General features: G+C 41.4%; 1 protein-coding gene across 5 annotated transcripts in view; it reads left to right on the top strand.

Annotated features, from left to right (window-relative positions):
* Positions 1 to 10,502, top strand: part of IKZF2 (IKAROS family zinc finger 2) — a gene marked incomplete at both ends in the record, with an annotated part of 106,413 nt that extends 95,911 nt beyond the window's left edge. For 3 of the 5 annotated variants that reach the window (XM_082001434.1, XM_082001435.1, XM_082001431.1), the window contains 2 exons: positions 3,718 to 3,861; positions 9,778 to 10,502. In XM_082001434.1, coding sequence (XP_081857560.1) covers positions 3,718 to 3,861; positions 9,778 to 10,502 — 869 coding nt within the window. The remainder of the gene's footprint in view (positions 1 to 3,717; positions 3,862 to 9,777) is intronic. The other 2 variants (XM_082001433.1, XM_082001432.1) reach the window with 1 other exon arrangement.
* Between the last annotated feature and the right edge of the window lie 11,584 nt (positions 10,503 to 22,086).

Here is a 22,086-nt window from a genome sequence, read left to right as displayed (position 1 = left end):
TGCACACAGAAGTATTTATCAGCAAAATGCATGCTGTGTAATTTTTTTACTACTTTTTCCCCCTATTCTTTCCTCACTGGAACAGCATAAACTTTTTTGATAGTATGTGTGATTTCTTACAAATTAAGAAGCAAAAACTAAAAGATAGCTACTTTGAGCACCATGATTGAAAGACCGGTGCCTTCAGGAAAATAAAGACTTTGTTCTGAAGAGCATCCAGGTTTGCGTGTTGAGAGTTTGGGCTTAGAAACAACATTTGGTGTTAACTGCAATTGAGGACATTAACGGTGTCAGAGGTGGTGAATGTTTGCATGGGCAATCCAGGAGCGCACCTGGTAGCTGATTAAGCACATCCCTGAACAGAAATGTACTAAAACATGAGCTTTTAGCATTAAAAAGCCTTCCTGAGCTCAGACCATAGGTTCACAGCCTAAAATGAGTTGCTGTATCAAAGCTAGTTATGTCAACTGTTCTTCGGTAGCTCCCACTACCAAGGGAATGAAGTACAATGAAATACAACAAAAAAGGAATTGCATTTACTGCAGAGTAAATGTGTACACATGAGTTTCTACCACAGAGCATCTGATTTGTGATAACTCTTGTTGTGTGTGATCAGATTGCTTTTCCCTTTTGTTTTTCCTCAAAAAAACCCAAACATGCAGGCTGGACTGTTTGTCCTTTATTTATATGTTTTAAAATTGAGATGAAAATTAATGTGTCTAGAATTGACAATGTGATCCTTAGCTTAACTCACTGGGTTTCTAAAGTGTGACATCTCTCCTGTTTGGTCCAGTTTTGCATACAGTTTAAATGGTTTCCGAAACTAGATTATTTCCATCTCTCCCTTCTCCCAGGAAATCTACACAGCAAAACACATTCCAGTAACTTATTCCCGTTGTAAAACAAATACTGGCGTGATTCTGTTGCAAAAGAGCCACACTCTGGGTTATAGAGTTGCGTTCTGAGGTGGGAAAAAGAGCTTGCAGCATGAAAGATAGAAAAGAGAATGCTTTTATTGATGATGATTTTACTTTTAAAAGGAGCCCAAGCAGAATTTTTGCCTGACTTTGAGAAGAGCAGATGTCTTTTTTAGCACTATTCATTTTTCATGGAAGAAAGGTTTCAAATTCCATCTAGGAAATTTTACATGCATATGCCTAACAGTAGAATTATTTAATTATTACTTAATTATTATAAGGCATACAGATGTCACTACATTTGGGGCCTAATCAGATGGCTATGAAAGTAATCGGGAGGTTTTCAACTGATTTTGTGGGCAAGTACAGTCCTGCAAAGCTGGCACACCTTTACGAAACCTTCCTAGGAGGGATTTAGAGCCCTCTGCACCTCCCTGGCACCCACCGCCAGCCTCGTGTGTCCTGTGCACCAACGACTAGAAACTCTTGAAGTGGCACTTGCGTGCGAACCCGGTCCGTCGCAGTGAGGATGGGTATTGCCACTGAGCAGGGATCCAGGGTTCCAGGCAGAGTGTGTGTGCACGTGCGTGCCTACGCTGATTTTTGGTAAGCGAAAAGGACAGTCAGATGCTAGTTCCCAGTGGAAATCAATAGACGTAATCTTTCCTTTTTTCCAAAATCTCCTCGGTAAATACTTGAGTAGAACTAGTGCAGACCAAGCACAGTATTTAAATAACCCTAAGAATTTAGCCTTAGCTATTAAAGTATTCCAGACCTCCCAGTCTGCGTTGGGCATTAATTAGGTCACTCGAACACTGCATCACATTTTGTTGCAACATTAGATTCATTTCATATTTATGCTTTTTCTTCCTCTCTTTCACTGATGCCAGCAGGACTGCCTTGTAAATGAGAAACCATTGTGTTTCTCAGGGGGAGCATCCTGTACAAATAGAAAAGCAGCAGAGTAAATCATTTTATAGCATATGGTAGATTCTAAGCCTCAAAGTAGTCGGCTTTCCATAGCAGCAGAGGCACAAATGGAATCAAATGAATAAATTGCCATGTTTTCTTATTATGAATGTCTGAATTGAGAAGTTCACCTGAGCAGATACTCTGTTTTGTAATTGCCCGGTATTTGCTCTTCCTTACTAGAAAGAAGGCAAAGACAAGGCTTTTATCACCCCATTTTTCATGTATTATGTGCTAGCAAACAGCTGCTTGTGTAAGAACAGGGGAGTGATTATTCCACATTAGGATCCTGAAGGTAGTAAAGTTACATGAGAGGGAAGTAGGCTGGTGGAGTCAATTTATGGCACGGTCTCAGGGAGGAGATATCTGTGACACGAAAGGCTGCTACGGTGAGAGACCAGAGGAGGACTAGCAGAAGATGTGGGTTTCAATCCTTCTCTACTACTTCTGCAATACCACCCGTAAAGTCTCTGGAAGATTTGTCTAATTCAGAGAAGGCAATGGGTTGCTCAGAGTTTACAAACTGTAGGAACTCTTTGCAAGATCATCCCAGTTTCTATTTCTCTGCCATCCATTCTTCACAAATAATTTTTTATACCTAGACCATCCCACTAGCACACAAGACTAGTGACTGGTCCTTCTCAGGTTTCTCTTGCTACCTTTTGAAGATGAATGTGGGACAATTAGGCCATGTATTAAATTCATGGCAGCAGAGCAGTGGAAAGAGCTACATGTGACATTACACTTTTGACATATATTGCAAATGACTTGGACTTTCTGAGCCTGATCCGCAGCATGGTACCACTGACCCTTCTTGGTGTTTATAAGAGGGTGCTCAACAAAAACAGAGTACTCTGTAGGTATTTAGTGACATAACTATGTCAGCAAGTGACATAAACGCCTGTGCAAGTCAGTCACTACTACCCTGGTTGGTAGCCCATGCAATTCCTATACTGCTTTTCCTCTAGCACCTTATTCCCTAACCCCCAACAAGCGACAGAGTGAAATAAGTAAAGACAGAAGGGGTCATTAATTACTTGTTATTGTCTCAAAGACAGTGTAGGAGCGTTCCCCTAACATAGTTAACACAGGGATGCTCCCTGCTGATCCCAAAAAGTAGTAAGGCAGACACAGAAGACTTGCATTCACTGGTTGTTAGGTCTGTGTTTGAAGGGATAAAATATTAATCAAAAATTTATAGCTTCTGCGACTGATTCTGAAGGGAATTTCCACATGATGTAATTCCAGTACAGTGTTTGCTGCTTTTACGATCTTGCTATAGAAAGAAGAAACACACTTTAACAAACAGATCCTTCATTCCGGAAGCCTTTGTCTTGGGGAATGCACAGCCAGGCCCAGGAAACACAAGTCATCAATGCCTTGTACCTTTTTTAGTCACTGAGATTAGCGCAAAAAGAAAATAAGAATGGCAAGCGTGCCATAAGTTAAGGGAATACACAACGAACAACAACTAAAAAGTTACACAGGCAACAGGTGACCATGTTGATGGGAGAATAACAGAAAATGTCATCTGCAGAGTGATTTTTCAAAAGTGTCCCCTCCTCACTGGGGATCTGGAGTATTCAGAACAAAACAAGGCCTTTAATAATGCTTAAAGTTGGGCTTCTGCTAAATAAGATGGTCCCAAAGAGAGCCATTTTATAAATGTGGCTCTGCTTAAAGGTGAATGCTATTGTGATGCCCAGTGTGTTCTTGCACCTTGCTTTATTTTGTGTTGCACTTGTTGCGCGATCAGCAGGGCTCAAATGATTTATGTTGTCTGTGAAGTGTAGACGAGACTTGTCTGATAAGATTTTTTGGTTTTATGTAGTACCTCCTATGGAAGATTGTAAGGAACAAGAGCCTGTGATGGACAACAATATTTCTCTGGTGCCTTTTGAGAGACCTGCTGTTATAGAGAAGCTGACAAGCAACATGGGAAAGCGTAAAAGCTCCACCCCACAGAAGTTTGTGGGTAAGCTTGAAATACGCCTTTTATTATTTTTAGTGTCTAGGTACAGGTTACTGTAATTTGTAACAGCCAAAAGAACAAGGGGAAAAGTAGCATGCTCAGAACTTGATTGTGATGGGGAGGGACAACAATGGAGATGGTTAAATCACAGCAAGAAATCTTGAAAATTATTGAATTAATTTTACTAACCCAGAGAATTCAAAAGTGAGGTCCCCAGAATCATGAAAATGGCCTAGCAAATCTTGAGCTTTTTACTGTGCCTTAAGGCTGTTTTGGTTTTTTTAAACTTTTCTCTGGCCCTTTTGAGATTTAGACTTGTCATCTTTCCCTCTCCTTGCCCCAGCAAATAAAAACTAGGACTCTCAGTGTGTGTGTGTTTAAAAAAAAACAAAACAAAAACCACAACAAATATCTGAAGACCTGTAACTTGTATTAAATTCCTGAGAATTGGCAGCAGTGGGTCTGATAATACCAGCATGAGGAAGTAAAAGCACATCAGTTCTGTTGGAAGAAGTGCTTTCTGAGTGCAGCGTTCTGCACGCAATAAACTTATTAATGCATGAATATAACACAGCATTGGATGACTTTTGGCTACCAAATTTAGAATCCTAGGCCCAGAATTCATATTTTGCTTTGTATCTTGACATCTTAAAATTGTTCGGTTTGTAACAGGGGACAGTATGGGGAATTTTACTTGGTTTGAGCTGTAGCTTAAAGCTTCTTTTTACTGCTGCTGTGGCAGTGCTGAACTTAGGAGGGGAGCTGGGACGGGGAACTATTTGGGGTAAGTGTGTGCTGCTAGACTCCCAAGTCATGTAATACGTGTTTTCCACACTTACTCCCTGGAAGGACAGTCGTACAGATTTTAAGGGTGTCATATACTCATTCTGCCTACACTGAGAACACTTACGGAGAGAGGATCAGAGGACTGTAAGCAATTAACACAGCCATTTAGAAAAGTCATTGCCCCTCAGCTGAATGCAGATTCAGATGGATTTGTTAAATCACCACTGAAGGTGGATTTAAGCTAACCCATGTGGTTTTGGATAGCAGGGGGCTAGCAGCGTGCAGCAGCTCGCCTGGGGGGCACTGACACACTGACCCGGCTGCTCTCAGTCATCTGACCATTCCCAAATACCAGTGCTAAGCCAAGGTTAGGTCAGGAACAATCCAACCCACAGGAGGAATGCTGGGAGGCATCAGTACTTCCTATATTGTCATTGGTCCTTCTGAGATAAAAGCTTAATTCTTAGACTGTTGTTTTATAGAGTGGTCTGAAATGAATTACCATATAGCTGATAAGAACCGGAGTATTTATATTCTGATTTAATTTACTGCTGTGACAACAGTTGGGGTTGAAGAGGGTGGAAATGGGCAATGTAGTCTCTACTGACAAGCCAAACACAGCTTTATGAGATTGTAAACATGGCCCCATCATAGCAGGTTTCCCTAGTGTTGTCTCAGCAAGTGCTGTATGTTCTTGCAGGTTGTGATCAACAGTGAAATAGTAACCATGCTGACACTTAAACTGGGGTGTCTAAACCTCAGAAACATTACAGCCTCAAAAGGAGGAAGGGCAGTTCACATCTCACACCCTTCTTTTCCCCCCAGGCCGTCCACAGACTTGAACAGAATTGTGTTTGCAATACCTCTCAGAGGTTATCTCTGCAGGGGCTAGAGACTTGATCTGAGAAGGCTGAAGACCTTACTCGCTTCCCTTAAACTCTGGTGTACCCATGCCTGCTCTCAAAGAAATATAGTTTATTGATTATAAGTATACCTCACAACTGAGGCAACCCACTTTTTGGATGGTATAAATTGAATCCATTTTGGAAACTGTAGATAATAGTCTCTCTTTTTTTAGACCAGGAAGGTTATTTTACTTGTCCACTCATGTGCAAGTGGCCATATGTTGTTACTGTCTTCAAAGGCAAATTTACTGTTTGGAAATCCTTGCCTGAGACGCGGTGTAGCAGATTGTTATTCTCTTCAGTAGGGTACGCTATTTTTTTGTTAGATAAACCTGTTTCTTCCATAGGTGCAGCAGATCATTTTGGTATTCCATTTTTCTGGGACTGGGAATTCAGGGTTTCATGTGACATGCAGCTTTTTATCCAGATCCAGCTGTAGGGAAAAAGTGTCCTCTTTCATATTTACTGTATCTTATTTTTATGCCTTTTCTGGTCTCTTACGGCATCAGAGTGTTTGAATTGAAAAACAGCAGTCTTCGCTTTGCTACTTTCCTTTTTTTCACCATGACCTTACTTTTCTTCCCGTTTTTTCCCCAATGAAATACTGTTCATCTTTATCAGGAATAATTTGTAATGGTTCTCTTGCTTGCAGGAAATTTTCCTGTGCATACTGCAAGTGTGGCACCTGTCCAAAATGACTTAATGGTGTTTATGAGAAGGTCATGTAAGCATAAGCTAAAGTCTTTGCATGCTACATCTGTCAATGCTTTACTGCTCTTTCTGATCAGCAGTCTCCAAGGGACCTTGGTTATGGACCACAGTCTCTACTCTGGCTGAAATTTTGGGAGGAAAGGAAGCAGCGTACAGCAAATAGAGTTTTGATTTCTGAGTGGGAGACTTGGTTATATGTCTGCTGTTGAGGTACTAAACTTACCAAACCTGTTGAAATAGTGGAGGCAGAAAGTATAACCTAGGATGTGCAGGAGTCCGAATACTTCTTTTTGCCTCCCCTTCAATGAAGGGAGAAGCAGACGCTAGTGAAATTGAAAGCAACCATCCTCAAGCTTTCACATGAAGCGGACTCACATATTTTCAGTCTGAATGTGGCGCTTACTCTCACAGAGAGTCACTGAGGTTAAGAACTGGTAGGATACAAAAGGAGACATTTATGTGGCTTACAATAAGACCACGGTTGTTATAGTAAGAATTAAAAATACACAGGCATCTCAGAACAGATGAAGATCAACTGGCTTGAAAATCAGAGTCACCTTCTAGATAATGGGCATCAGGGAGAAATTTACCCAGCGGTAAATACTGTAACTGCTTTCTCTGAGATTTCTTGCAACTTTCTCCAAAGTGTCCAGCATTGCAGGTGCTTTAGATACTTGACGAGATGGACTACAGGTATCACAGGACAGCTGTGTCTGTGTGCTTTGATGTAGCTTCAAATACCTGTTTTGAGGGGTTTTTTTGAACGTCATTTGATAAGATGACCACAGTGGAGAATGTTTCTTCTTCTACTTCACTAATGTAGGGCAAGAATAAATAAAATTTGAGCATAATTTTGCATGAAAATTCAAAGTGATGAATCTGATTAGTTAGTTTTAAGTACAGATTTGGCTAAAGAGGAATTCAAATTGAAAACCATGTTGGACTGGTTTGTTAATGTTTCATCTGACCTCGTGCGGTTTACGCCGTCTCCTCCCCATGTTGTCATTTATTTTACTTTTTTATGTCATGCTCCATTTCTAAGGCTCTGATATCTCTGGAACCGGTTCATAATTAAAGGAATGAATAATTCAGGTCACTGGCAATTTACAGTTTTCTCTACTCTGCTGTCTGTGGTGGAGTAACTAAATGTGGAAGGTAAAAGGAATCAAAATAAGGTTTGCGTCATGCATCCAAGTAGTCCATAAAGGGTAGGTATTATTTCTTGATCTTATAGCCTACAGAGGACTGACAGCGTGTTTGGAGGCTGGATCAGACTCTCACCAGATCCAGTTCTTTATTCAAACACAGGAACAATACAGGTGGCCAGAGCAGGTGACAGGGACCAATGGACTTTTCCATTTTCATTTCTTTCCTCCCACCATGCCAAGGACACCACGTGCCTCCTGGAGCTGTCCTCTGGTCTCACTTTGGCCCCACTTGGGAAGGAGCCGCTCAATTTCAAGCGAGGCTGGAGTCGCTGCCCGTTAGAGTTGCCCATCGTGTCAGCGGCAGGACAGCCATCACAGACAGCAAGACTGCCAGCCCACGGCAGAAACGCTGAAAAAAGGATGTCTGATGGAAGGAATCATCCTTAGGTCATGTTAGATTGCAAAGGCCATCACTGTAGCCCCGTTTGCTGCTTCTTTCCCTATTTTTCTCCAAATGTCTAATGTGTAACAGAGGAACAGTTTTCTGCGTTGCTTTCATTCGGTAAGCTGTAACACGGGGCTGTAGAGAAACGTAGCGAGGTGCATGTACGTGGTATCTAATCAGAAGCATGTGAGCAGTACTGCTGAAGAGAGAAGGAATATTCATGTGCTTCACTTTAGACTTGCATTTAATTACCTTGCTAATCAGGGCTAAGTTCCCAACTAAAAGTGATGCGTCATCTCCAACGATAACCTGATTGTTCCATGGGTAAGGTAAAATTATTTCTCTCTTTACGCATCACTTTAAGATAAGCCGTGCTAAGTGGAATGAATTATTATAGTAAAAAATAAAATGCTGAGTGATAGCTATGTTGAAATGTACTAATGCGATTTGGAAGAGATTTGGGATTACAGTTCTGTTTCTTTCTTATGGTGGTTTATACACATTTTGTTCCAAGCAATTTTGGCAAAAGGTGATAGAAGATTCTTCAGTTCTTTAATTCTTGTATAGCCAAAAATTCTTGGATAGCCAAACCGGTTGTATGTAGCGACTCCTTGAATTTATTAGCTTACACTATTGAGGAAAAGTCTGGTTTTATGTACTGAGGCAGTGAAAAGTAACAAAGACAATGAAAACCAACGAAAATTACTTAGCAGACTTTGTAAAATCAGCTTAAAAAGTTAACTGTTAACAACCAAATAATATTTGTGTGTGTGAACACATATGAGCATGTATATCTTGTATCTTAATGCATATAGTTACACATATAACCTTTTCTATTTAAAAATAAGAGTTATTTTATGAACTTTCCTTATACTGACACTCCAAAAGCCATCACTGGAAAAGCAGTGCTGCTGAGCTGAGCCCAGATGAAAGTAGTGGTAAATTTGTTAACTTCAAAGGAGAGCTGTGATATGTAACATGCCCTGTGACTAGCATAATTTACCAGCATGTGGTTCTGGTTTTGCATATCTCTAATGCCATTGATTTAAAAAGCTTACAAGGATGTGAATTTGGATTCACGTAGTGATGAATCAGCCAGCTTCATCATCATTATGTATTTATCTATCCTGTGTCGATGAAAGTTGCTTTTGCCTTTTACCAAATTAAACTAAGCTATACATGCGGTTTCTCCTTTTTGTTTTCTTGCCTAAATAGACACTGGTGTGTGTGTGTCTTTTTTTTTTCTCAGCCAAAAACGTAGGGATACGATTTTTTTTTTTTTGAGGGTGAGAACTACAAAGATACTGTAGCCTGAACGTGGGATGGCAGGTAAGCCCCCAGTGCTCCTGTTACTTGCTCCGTTCTGTGGCCGCCTGCAGTCATTTTATATTTTTTTTCTGCTGGTTGAAGGATTTACTCTAAAGCTGCCACCGCACCAGCCCCCTGTACCTGTGGCTTAGGTGTCTCCTATGCATCCCTGTTGTAAGGTATGTATGAGGCACCTCGGAGTGCAGGGGACACGTGGTACTGCCCTCTCTAGTTTTGGGAGAGCATGCCTAATGGCATAAACCAGCGGAGCTTCATTGACCTCGGTGGTTCAATATCATTTTCGACTAGTTAACGTGTATTTCCTAACTTGAAGCACGGGCACAGTCAGGAAGGTTTGGAATCGATCTGGAGGTCGCTGCAGCCACATGCTTCACCTGGAATAAAAAAAAAAAGCTGTTGGTGAGGTTGCTGTTTTACCCATCTCAGGACAGAAACTTTGTAGGAGGTCAGTAAACAAGGAAAAGGAGGTTAACTTTGGACTCTGGAATTAATTTCACCCCGTCAGGGGTTTTCTGTTCCCTCCCCACCCCTTTTAACAGTGAAACCTTGGAGTGATTACATTGATTTTTCTCATTCATTTGCTTTTGTCCCTTAGGTGAAAAGCTCATGAGATTTGGCTATCCAGATATTCCCTTTGATATGAACCTAACCTATGAGAAGGAGGCTGAGCTGATGCAGTCTCACATGATGGACCAAGCCATCAACAATGCAATCACCTACCTTGGAGCTGAGGCACTTCACCCCCTGATGCAGCACACACCAAGCACAATTGCGGAGGTGGCCCCGGTCATCAGCTCAGCTTACGCTCAGGTCTATCATCCTAACAGGATAGAAAGACCCATTAGCAGGGAAACAGCTGACAGTCACGAGAACAACATGGATGGCCCGATCTCCCTCATCAGACCAAAGAGTCGAACCCAGGATAGAGAGGGCTCCCCCAGCAATAGCTGCCTGGATTCTACTGACTCAGAGAGCAGCCACGAAGACCGCCAGTCCTACCAAGGAAACTCTGCCTTAAATCCCAAGAGAAAGCCAAGCCCAGCTTATATGAAGGAGGACGCCAAGGCTTTGGATGCCACAAAAGCTTCTAAGGGCTCTTTAAAGGATATCTATAAGGTCATCAATGGAGAAGGGGAGCAGATTAGAGCTTTCAAGTGTGAGCACTGTCGCGTCCTCTTCCTGGACCATGTCATGTACACCATCCACATGGGCTGCCATGGCTACCGGGACCCGCTAGAGTGCAACATCTGTGGCTACCGAAGCCAGGACCGCTATGAGTTCTCATCGCACATAGTCCGAGGGGAGCACACATTCCACTAGGCCTTCTCATCCAAAGGGGACACGTATGAAGTAGAAGAACTGCACATGAAGAAATACTGCACTTACAATCCCACTTTTCCTCAGACGTTGAGACGCCTATTTTGTTGTTGTTGCTGTTGTTGTTGTTGCTGTTGTTTAATTATTATTATTGACCTTATTTTTTGTGGACCCAACCTCATTTGCTCTGCCCAGCTTAAGAATGGAAAGAAGGAAGGGAAGGGATAAAAGAGGGGTTTGTTGTCACCATCACTTTTTGGTGAGTGACCCGACTCACTTTTTGTGGGAGTTGAAAGGCAGTCTGTTTCTGTCTGTCAGCTGTACATCATGTCCTGTTTTGGGATATTGCTCAACCCTGCTAGGTGCTTTAAAGTCACGATGAGATGCCACTCATTTACAATTTCAGACAAATAGGTAGAAACATTTCAGAGGAGAGCCGTTTTCAAACCTGTAGATATGATGTGGGATTTTGGTGGCTGGAGGAGAAGAGGAGGAACTTTATTCTGCAGAATGAACAATTATTTTTGAAGCAAAACTGTTAGGGATTTAGGAGCACGAATCAAAGTTGATATTTATTTCAAAATGACTTTTGAGGGTGAGCTGTTTTCCTGGGTTCAGTGTGTGTTGCCCCTCTAGAAGGTAAAAAACACACACACACACACAAAAAAAACCCAAACAAAAATAAAACCAACAGAAAAAGAAATGTATGTCTTAACACTGTACCGCATTACAGCAGTTTTAGTTTCATAAGTCTGAAGGCCTTCTGTGGTATGTCTGAGGCTTTATATTTTTATTTTCCTTAACTTATGAAGCACCTTTTTTAGAATTGTTGATTTGCTGTTACTCCATGCGTATGTGTTGACTCACTGGCTTCTTAGAGACCCTTGGGAGCCTTACTTATTTAGTTGCACCCTATGTTTTAAGAAATGGCATTTAGAAATAACATTTAAACTTGCTTCTAGGACAGTAAACGGCCTAGGAGTGGGTGAGAGTCTGTAGTTTACTCAAGAGGTTCTGCTGCTCTTCTGAAATAATTTTGTTTTAAAATTACAGATTTTAAAATGACAAAAGTCCTTGTAGCGAAGTGTTCTTTAAATGTAATTATATATCTATATATACCTGCATAAATACTTTCTCATTCTATTACCACAGTGTTAACCTCTTGGCAACAGCCTAAACTAAGACTTGCAGCTGAGAAAATGGTTAGGAGCCAGGTCCTCGGCCAGCATTAATACTCCCAGCTCCATTGAATGTAATGGAATTACCCCAACTACTTCAGCGACATCAGGATCCGAGCCTTGACCATTTTTTCTCTTGTTTGCTAATTATTTGCTAATATGCTGAACCAGTGACTTCCTTTTGTCTTTAAGTCATCAGTTCTGCTTTAATTTAGGAGTGGAAGTGTTCGCAGGTTTTGCTGGATAGCCTTTGCTCTTGGAGAGTACAGAAGCCCTGCCAATAAACGGATCGCATATGACCTTCCCTGCTTCTTTAGAAAGTGATACATGGAGTGATGCAGGTGCTGTGCTTTGATTTGAATTCGTGGATTTCATTTTTATTCCTAATTTATTAATTTCACTTTAGTGGGCATGGTGGTGTTGGGTTGATGGTTGGACTTGATGATCTTAAAGGTCTTTTCCAACCTTAATGATTCTGTGATTCTGTGAAAACAAATGGAGAAATAAACTCCAGAGCAAGTCCTTAAACTACAGACTGGACAAGAAAAAAAAAACCGAACACCAATCTGTTTGGTTTCCTTTCTTTCTCTCCCAATAAATAACAAAGCCAGCAACCACCCAGCAAGTTGCAGGTTGCATCAGTAAAAACTGGGCTTAAACCTACATGACAGATTGCCATTGAAACCCAACTGTTTGTACCAATCACAATTGAAATGTTGTTGTTTGGCAACAAGAGCACAGCATGAGAATGGAAAGATCTGCATGGGTTTAACCCCCTCTGTGCCTGCAGTCTCCATGCGCTTGGTGAGACCTTTTCCAAAGTATGAAGTTACTAAAGTATAAAAGAGAGAGCAAGATCAGGCCATAATGAATTCCCATCTGCTCACTTCAATCTGCGTACTCAATGCATATGCCAGTTTGCTGTTCGTTTTGAGGGTACCGGGTTTTTTTCTTCTTCTCTTCCTAGACCTGGAGCATTTGAAAGTAGGAGCTGAGTGGTATTGATTGAAATCTTTTTATGGTGACATTCTTGGCAGCTAGAACCTGTGTTTAGAAAGGATACAGTAGATCATGGCCAGATTACCTGATGACTGCTTCCCAGCACTGAAATGCTATTAAGTAGGAGCTGGTAAAGTCTTGCAGTAGCCTATTAATTATAATACAATATGGAGAGAAATGTCATCTTGTGTAATGCGAGAGCTATCAAGGCTGGGAATATACGGGCTTTGAAGAGACAGATTTAAAGACCTGTTCCCAACATTGTTCTTAACGTCATTGGGTTCCACCCCCTCCTTCTTTCTTCTTCCTAATGTAGAGGAAACTCAGGCAAATGATCCGCTGCCGTCCTCCAGACCTTGTTTTCTTGCGCTTGGTGCAATCAAAGGAATTCATGCAGGAGAAAAACGGGGCATCGCTTTTATCCCGTATGGCTGATTCTCTGCAGCAATGGAGGTTGTCTTAGGAGGCGGCTGGCTGTGTTCTGCATCAGGATGTGCTTGGAAATTCAGAAAAGGGGGGTTGCTTTTACAGCATGCCACCAAAAAAGAAAAAAACCACCTTGTTGTGATCTCTACTGAGGCAGGAAAAGTGTTTTAAAGAACAATGTGTGAAGGGAAAGGTGCTGGGCCTGAAGGTCGCTAGGCTTGCATGGGCAAGAAGAAAGGGTTGCTGGCAATCCTTTTTAGTCTCTGGGGGACAACACTCCATTCTCCCCTCTGTGGTCAGTGGAAAGAACATGGGCTATGGTTTCTTGGAGTAGTTAGCACTAGGGGAAAAAGTGTTAAGAAGTTCTGCCTGTGTTTGGGAAACTACCAGAATACGGGAAAGGCAGAGAATCTCTTTTGTATCCACAAATAAGTTGGCTGCAATTATATCTGCAGTTCATTAGCATGCACTTTCATTCATTGATGATTCATTGATACCTCCTGTAGTGTATATTCTGTAGATGTTTGAAAGATCAGACAGGGAGGCTTAGTGGTTTTGTAGCTGGATTCAGCTAAGCCCAACTTCTTGTTCCAAATGGTAGCACGCGAGATCTGTATGTGAGCACTGCCATGTCTGCTATCAGAGGCACAGAGAACTGGGGAGGCAGTGGGGAGATGCACTGGCTTAGTTACCTTCCAAAGACTGCAGGTTTTTGGAGCAAGAAGCTGAGGGACTGCATTAGTTTTTATTATCAATGTCCTTTCCTGAACACTCACTGAAGTTTTTCATCCTAGAGCTATGGAAAAGAGAAAGATTAAATTTTTGTTCAAATTTTGAACAAAGTTTTGGACTAGCATTTTTTGGAACATTCCCTTCCTACATTGAAGGGTTCTATATAAAGTAGTTTGTTCCTACACAGAAATGTACACAATGGGGCCTCAGAGATTTTGGGGTTTTTTTCTTGCTTGCTCTCTGCAAATTTCTGAGAAAAGCTCTTGAGTTTTGTTGAGTTCATTAGTCATTCACAGTGTACTAGGAATTTCAGTAGATAATCCTTGGCCTGCAGATCCATTTGTTCTAAGTATTTGGTGTTGAAAATCGAACCTGGCTGATTTTTATTGGACTCTCTTGAAATTCTTGTAATTGGGTTTCCAGTTAAAAACATGCATTTGTAAGTTTAGAATTGGCTTCCTGTGATCATTCCCTATTTTCATTAAAAAAAAAAAAAAGCCATTTCTGCACACATCCCTGCCAGTAAATCCTTTCACTTCTTTTTACATAAAAATGGCAAGATTTTGACTCAATTTAGAGTATTACAACCCTATTAATTGAAAGAGAAGTGTGACTGCTTATTGTGCTCTTGGTGTGATCCATGTTCCTGGAGCAAAGGGCATTATCTATATATCTGCTGTTATGGCCAATGAATTTTACAGCCACCTCTCTTTGCAATCAGTTAGGAGTGCACATCAAAATATATAGCATTTTTCAGTAAAGCCAGCTCTTTACTCAGTAACTTATGGGATTAAAACAATTTTATTCTCCTTAAAAAGTGCTTCCATCTATGATGTGATGTGAAAGGTGTCTAGGCATTAACCTCTATTGGTCTGTATTAGAGAGAAAAAAATCTAAATTTGTTAGTTGGTCTGATTTTTTGATGGTAATAGTTTCTTACAGTGTGAGGACAGAGCTCACAAAATAGCCATGTGGAACTAAACTATATTTAGTAAAAGGTGAAGGAATTCTCAATTTTAAGCGTTTCGAAATTTCTTTCTATTTAGAAGGGCATTCCTAAATTGGGGCAGTAAGGCAGAAGAGGAGGCCAGGAGTTAAACCAAACCCTTCGGAACTGGCCTTCAATAGGACATTATTACTGTTGTCTAGGTCCAGAGCTAGCTTCTTCATATTTGAAAGAAGCCAGGCAGCAGACACTCCTTCCTCCAGAAAGAAAACTTCGGAGATAATTTAGGGGAAGGTGCTTATTTCAGCAAAGGACAAGAGCCGCGGTAATACAGTTCCTTTGCTAGATAATAGTCCTTTCCTTAACTCTTTGCTGTGCATTATAATGTAACGAGGAGGGAGAAGGGAGGCTGCGCCGACACCCGAATCACCTCGACTCAGTGTGGGATTTTGGGAAAAGTGTGATGAAATTGGCTTTGACGCTAGAAATTTGCATCTTAGCTTGGCTTAGTATCATTTAAAAACGAACATGGATGGTAGTAATGACCTGCGGTCTAGGGCAGCTGGAGATTTTGAGAAAGTATATTTATATATATATATTTATATATATATATGGTATCGTATAATTAGATATATGCTTGATTGTATATGTGCCTTTTTCAAATGCATTTTGGAAGTTCATGATGTCATTCGTGATATCCTACCATACCCTTTCAGAATGCACAACAAAAACCAACCCAAAGTAAACATCCCCTCTCCTACGGCGTAGCGAGGCAGATCCCTCTCCCCTTCTGCACCCTCCTGGGCAGCTGGACTGGGAGAGAGGACCGTCCCAGTACTTTGCTGTGGGATTTCCTGGAGTCAGCTGGCTTTTGGGAGTGGGAAGGGCTGAAAATTACCCTACCAAAGTGCATTCCAGCTGTCTAGCCAGAGCTGGTCTCGGAGCTGGTCCCAACCGACACAGCGAGCCCCGGCTGCACGGCGCCCTGTAGATTGCCAGCGTAGCCGTCGCCTGTTTTCTCCCCCTCCAGAGCTTTAAGGCAAGCACGCTTGAAAATGGACTTTGCTCTGCTTTTAAGTTCCCATTGAGGAATAGGAGCAGACTTTAAAGCATCTGCCACTTGCTTCAACCTGGAAAAAGAAATCTGGCAAGAGCAAAAGTCCTTTGGAAACGGTTTGCAGGTTTGACTGTCATGCTGCCGCCGCCCTACTAATTGACACAGAGATGAGAGAAGCCCATCTGCAGAAGATGTTACGGGGGTTTATTAGCTGGAACACTTTGGTGAAAAGCGCAGTGTTGTTTTGGTACTTTCCTGGCAGGTTGGTGACCTAGTTTCAGATCTAGTTATTTCCCCGGCACGGGTACAGCGCCTAAGCCTGCCGGCACAGGCATGGCATGAAGCCGGCGGGCAGGGGAGGGGGCTAGGCCAGCACGCCGCCAGTCAGACCCTGAGCCCAGCTCCTCGGCACCTCTCCGCTGGGCTCGGGGCCGCGGCGGTCGCAGAGAGTATGTGGGAGGAGGAATTAGGTATTGGGTAGAAAAGAGGCAGAATTTGCTTCGTAGTAAATGTGTTCCCATTTATCCCATTAGGAGTTGTCCTGAAGTATAGGCCAAGGAGAACACCCCTGCTTTCTAACTCAGCCTCCTGCAGCCATGCCTGGAAGCGTGGGATTTCTGTCCTTCTCCACTGGGGCTCTGAAGCAAACATGGAACAGTCAGGAGGAGGTGGTGTGCTGACATCTTGCCATGCTGCACATTTAGTAGGCCAAGATAACAATAAAACTGGTATCTAAATTGCCTAGCTTTTCGGCTGATCATGCAGATACGCATTCCCCGTTCCTGTTCGCTTCCAGCCTTCGGAAAGGTGGTTATCGGTATGCTTGCGTGGATCCTCGTCTGGGAGGATAACTGCCCGTGCTCTCTCCTTCTGCAAAAAAATTTTCCTTTACATACAAATCATGGGACCTAATTAATCTGTGGACAGAAATGACCATTTCAACAAAGGCTTGCATAGCTGTAGTAAAACCTAATATTATTTACAGTTACAGAAAAAAATTACTGTGATGTATTTACTAGTGGTACGTGAAGTATCTTAGCAGAGTGAATGATGAGGAAGTTAATCAGATCATGTCTTGAGAGCGGCTCCTACGATGCATACTTTGTTGGGAGGAAACGGAGCAGCTTGACCCAAAGCTTGGGCTGATGCTTCCTTCCTGCAGCAGGTATTGATTTTGGGCCACAGCAGCCCAATAAAACGTTTGAGCACATGATTAGCCTCCTGCCATTCCTTCGATTTGATCTGGAAGTGCACAGGAGCTTGCAGTTAACCATGTGCTTAATAATTACCATTATTTGTGAGATCAGGGACGTATTTGCTCATTGGTGCAGCACATCAGCTCTGGTTAGGTCTCGGTCATCTGCACTCGGTGGTGGGGCTCTGCGGCGAAGACGCGTTCGCTTGCGTTTGTGTAGTAGCCTTAATCCCTCGCACTCGGCGGTACGTGAACACTGGTAGCCTCTAGTCTGCATTATCAATCACGGATAAAATACGAACGCCTCCCATAAGGCGTAGTGGAGAGCATGACTCTGTTATTGGCACAACGAGGCCATTTTGCAGTAAATCGGGCCATTTCGTTTTACCTCAAGTGACATCGAATAAGAAAAGCTTCTTGAAGGGGTAGAGGTCACTGAATCCCCTACTATGCACTTACTGGGATTTGACATTGCTTACTGGAAATGGATGTTCGTTTCTGAACACGCTGTAAGAAGGGAAGGACTTTTTGGTTATTTTTGTAGTCGTTCAGATTCTGAAACTGTGATCAATTATTTGACGAATTGTCAAGTGTCCTCAGAGCTTGAACATGTTCAGTTCCTCTGCCATGTAGCAGTCTCCTCTGGCTTTCAGTGGTTTTCTCTTTCTCTCTCCCCGTTTTCCTTCTCTGAGCTTTAAGTCTGGGCCTGCTCTTATCTCCTGTAGCTTTGGGCTGTCTAGGGGTTTTGGGGGTTGTTTTGGGGGGGGGGGTTTGTTCATTGGCTGTACAGTCTGTTTACATATTTTTGTACTCAAGTGTAGTTTTATATTAAAAACAGGAAAAAGAAAAAAAGATTATTTGAGAAAAAAAAATTAAGGTACGTGCTCTTTGTAACATTTCAAAGATCTAGGGTACCTTCTGAGATGACTCCACAGTGATGTAATTATAATACTGTATATTTGCCTTCCTTTTTAGTTGGTTTTATTTTCTGGCTGTATTTTTTTTGTCCTAAAATGTATATCTTTTTATGAGAAACTGGAAACTTTTAATGCAAATGTTTAGAAAGATTTAAAATTGTAAAGTAAAAAAAGTCATATAAATTTTTTTTTTCCTGTTGGAAGAAAATGCTTTAAAAAAAGTTTTACTACTGTTGTATTCCAGGGTGGGGGTTACCAACCCCAAATTTGCTTCTTATGCTTCATTCTTGGATCCTACTTTCTAAACATGCTCATTGCAGACATGGATGATTTGCTTATATTAGTTTTAAAAAAAAAATCACCAACAAAACCACTGTTTTGGGTTATTTCTCTGTTCAAGTGCAATAGTTTCCCCGATGTCTTATTAATGTACGAGGATTTCTTTTTTGTTTCCTCAGTCCACACAAATCAGTGAAACAAAATGCTCTGTCTTAAATACATTCGAAGATAAGGTTCAAGTAACTATGTAAATTAAGATTGTGACTGACAAAAGGTGAGCAACTGTAAGTTAAGGCTAAAGCCCATACCTTAACTCCTGCTTTTCTTTGACATTGAAACACATCCAGTGTATGAATTAAGGACATACCTGTTCTTGCCTCTTCCTTCCTTTCCTTTTGTAATTGCAGCTGTCTTTTTAAGAAAAGCACTTAATATCGATGTTTATTAAAAATAACAAAAAATAATAATAAAAAGATCTTTTGGTCTGATCCAAAACCCACTCAGTGGAGACTCTTGTTGACTTGATGATGGATTTTGGATAAGGCCTAATCTCCTAGCGAGGGCAAAACTGCCATTTACTCTAATGGGAGAGATTTGCCTGCATAAGAATTACAGGACTCATGTCCTTTATCTACCTGAGAGACCAGAAGAGCTTCTTTAGAGTTGTCCTTGTCTTATATAAGTTTAGATGGGACTTGTTTTACATATCATACATATTTATATATAGTGTATTTTTAACGCCTTTTTTTTTTGCCCCCAGTAGACTGAAGCCGCTGTTCTGTAAATATGTATTTAGGTACGTAATAAAAATAAAAAACTCCCCTTGAGATTTCTTTGAAAGGCAGTTACTGCGCATGCACAGTAGCCACTTTTGTCTTTTAAATTTGTATTTAAGATATTTCTTTTTAATAATAACAAAGGTGAGAAGACTATATCCCATTCTGATTGATTGCCAAAATTATTTCCCAGACTCTTTGTGTTTGAGTTCAAGGAGAAAAACACATTCAGTGGGTGACTGTCACGGTTGCCCACAGGTTCACGCGCTCGGGCCAAATTCTGGTAACCTCACGTAGGTTGTTCGGGTCCTCCCATGAATGGGGACTGCACTGAAGCAGTGGGATCGTAGCAAAGCACGCACCATTTTGTGAGCGTAAATTCAGGCTATGGCGTCTGACCCATTTGTCACGGCTTTTTCTCTGAATACAGAGTTGCGCTCTGCCCACTTCAGTGCTCTTTTCCTGAAGCAAGCTGGGTGAGTAATCTGGCAAATGACCACTTTTCTCCCAGGTTATGATTTTTTTTTAGTTCTGTGACAGACGTTCTGAGCTCAAATTGAGGAATCTTTTAAATTAAAAAAATCGAATTAAAAAAAAAAAAAATCAGAGAAATCAGAGTTTCTTCCAAAAGCTGGTGAGGACACTGGGAATTGTCCCATTGCTTTATGTGGTCATTGGAACATGTTCTTATGAAAGGAGTTCAGAAATTATCACTATGACAGTGGTGCATGTGAGCAACCCTAATGTAAACCTGTATCCCCCTGCTAAAGAAGTTTTGCCGCTATAGACTGAACTATGGGACTTGTTTGTTTTGGTTTTTTTTTCTTAATATACATGCATACATATGGTTCCACATCTGTATGTGTGTACTCTGTACATGTGTGAGTGTTGTACAGCTATGTGAGAGTGTGAGTCTGTATGTGTGTATAAATAAAAGAAGCTGCAGAAACTTTGTAATACTTTGTGAAAAGGATTATATTATAAAGGTTTGTACTGTCTTGAGTGCACAGCTACTGGAATAAATGTAGGGAATCTCAGGAACAAGCATATAATTTGTCCAAGAATTATTTCTTCTCAGAAGTGTAAGTGCAGTTTTTAATTCTGTATATTATTTAATATTTTACCAATAAAAATAAACTTCTGACATGAAAGGATTTTCCATTCAAGCTTTCTGGAAACATTGGTGTATGCATACGCTTTTCTTTGTTGCAGCAGGAAACACGCATGGCAATTTGGCACCTGCAGGGAATCGCATTTCTACCTGATAACCAATCCTATTAATTAGCTGCAAAGACTGAATGCGTTATGAGTTGGGGATATGAGTATGGGTTATGAGACTGGCGTATGGGGCGCAGATCCACTTTTAATATTCATTGAAGCTGATGACATTTCATCAGCTTCAGCATGAGCTAGAGAAGTATTCACCCTAAAGTCCTACTATGTAAAATGGTGGCATCGGTCACCTGCCACTTGGTCTACCATGTTTTCGAAATGAGTTAGTGGCCCATGGTCCAACCTTTTCTGGAAAACACTCAGACTGCATAAACAATTCCTTTGAACCCTTCCCTCAGCATCGGTTTTTGGCCAAGTTCCCCTCCATCGTATTCAGAGAGGATCTTCCCAGTAGGGATTTATTGGGTAGTTCACATCACCTAACTTGTTCTTTCTTTCGTAATGCAGCTATCAATCTGGTAGCGTTCACAGTACAAACTCTTCAGAATAAAAGGAAGATCTCATGAAGCTTTGTAAGTTGTTTGTTGTTTGTTTTAAGAATCTCTTGTAAATTCTTGGTTAAAGATTAACCAGCCTCTCCCCATAATAAAAGTGTTCATAATTGACATGAGAATGGAAACTCCTTAAGATATCATCTGAATAAAACTTAATCTTCCTTTAAGTCATGTTTGATGTATGTTGTCTCTGAGGAATGCTGCTGTCCGATGAGCAGAATTTCCCGTTTTCTTTCACTCAGGATTGCCAGATTACTCATTTTGCTTCAAAAAGACCCAGAATTCAGCTAATGGGACAGTCGGAATATTTAATGCATGGAGGAGAAATCACATTGTGCCATTGTATGACTGGCTTGACCAACTCAAGGTCCTGTCCCAAAACTTACTGGAGATGGTGATGCTCTTTTCATTGACTTCAGATAAGGGTCTGAGAAGACAAGAGGAGAGCTCATAGGCAGAAACTAAACGACTGATAACCATTAAGGCTGCAGAGTCATTTGCAGGAGTGAGATTCTGTGCGTGGCCTGATGTTATTAAGGAAGAGAGTCTTAGAACTCCTGGCTGTGATTTGGGGCCAGTGTGTTGTTTGTGCTTCTTCAGGTGTCTGGGTGAGAGTCACACCATGGTGTACCATCGCCTTTTTCTCTAGATCGCCCTGTCGGCACCTACAAGCAAAGGGCAGGTTGACCTCATCCGTTCAACTCTCTCTAGGCAACAGGGAATCATGTCTACTCCTTCCCCTGCATCACATTTGCTGGGAAACTCTTACTCTATTGAAAATAGCCTTTATAGCAACAGAGACTTAAAAATTACTCCAGTGACCACTGTCTGCTATATGCTGTCATTGTTGAGTCTTCATTCAGTCTACGGGAGGCAACTGGTTTCAAAATATTTAATCATTTTCTCTGTTAATGATGTAATTGCGGCAGGTCTTTTAAACTGCAGCATCACCCTTCATGTTGATCGACTAGATCAGTCTAGTAGCCAGGTAAGCGACCTATTTCTGACCTGCCTGCCCAGCGCCTTGGCATTAAGCTGAAATTCCCCTTGTCACCAACAGGCAGTGACAGCGCAAGTGAATTTTGAGCAGTGCATTCTGACAGTGCCTTTTGCAGCTTTACCAAAACCAGTATCATTTTCTCAGTTAATAAAGATTAAGTGTTGGTTCCTGGCTTTTGCTTCTATAGCGCTAATACTTCTATTTTTATGCAGTACTTTCAAGAAATTACTAAAGCTTCATTTGTGTTTTTAAAACATGGTGAATCAAAGTATGCTCTTCTCCATCTCTCTGCTCGAATGTCAAACCCCAGCCCTCCAATGAATCATTTCCCACCAAGACACCGCAGAATATGTAA

The sequence above is a fragment of the Phaethon aethereus genome, assembly GCF_964289735.1.
Source record: "Phaethon aethereus genome assembly, chromosome: 6".
Lineage (NCBI taxonomy): Eukaryota > Metazoa > Chordata > Aves > Phaethontiformes > Phaethontidae > Phaethon > Phaethon aethereus.
The sequence above is the reverse complement of the archived record's forward strand: the minus strand, read 5'-3'. Positions and strand labels throughout refer to the sequence as shown.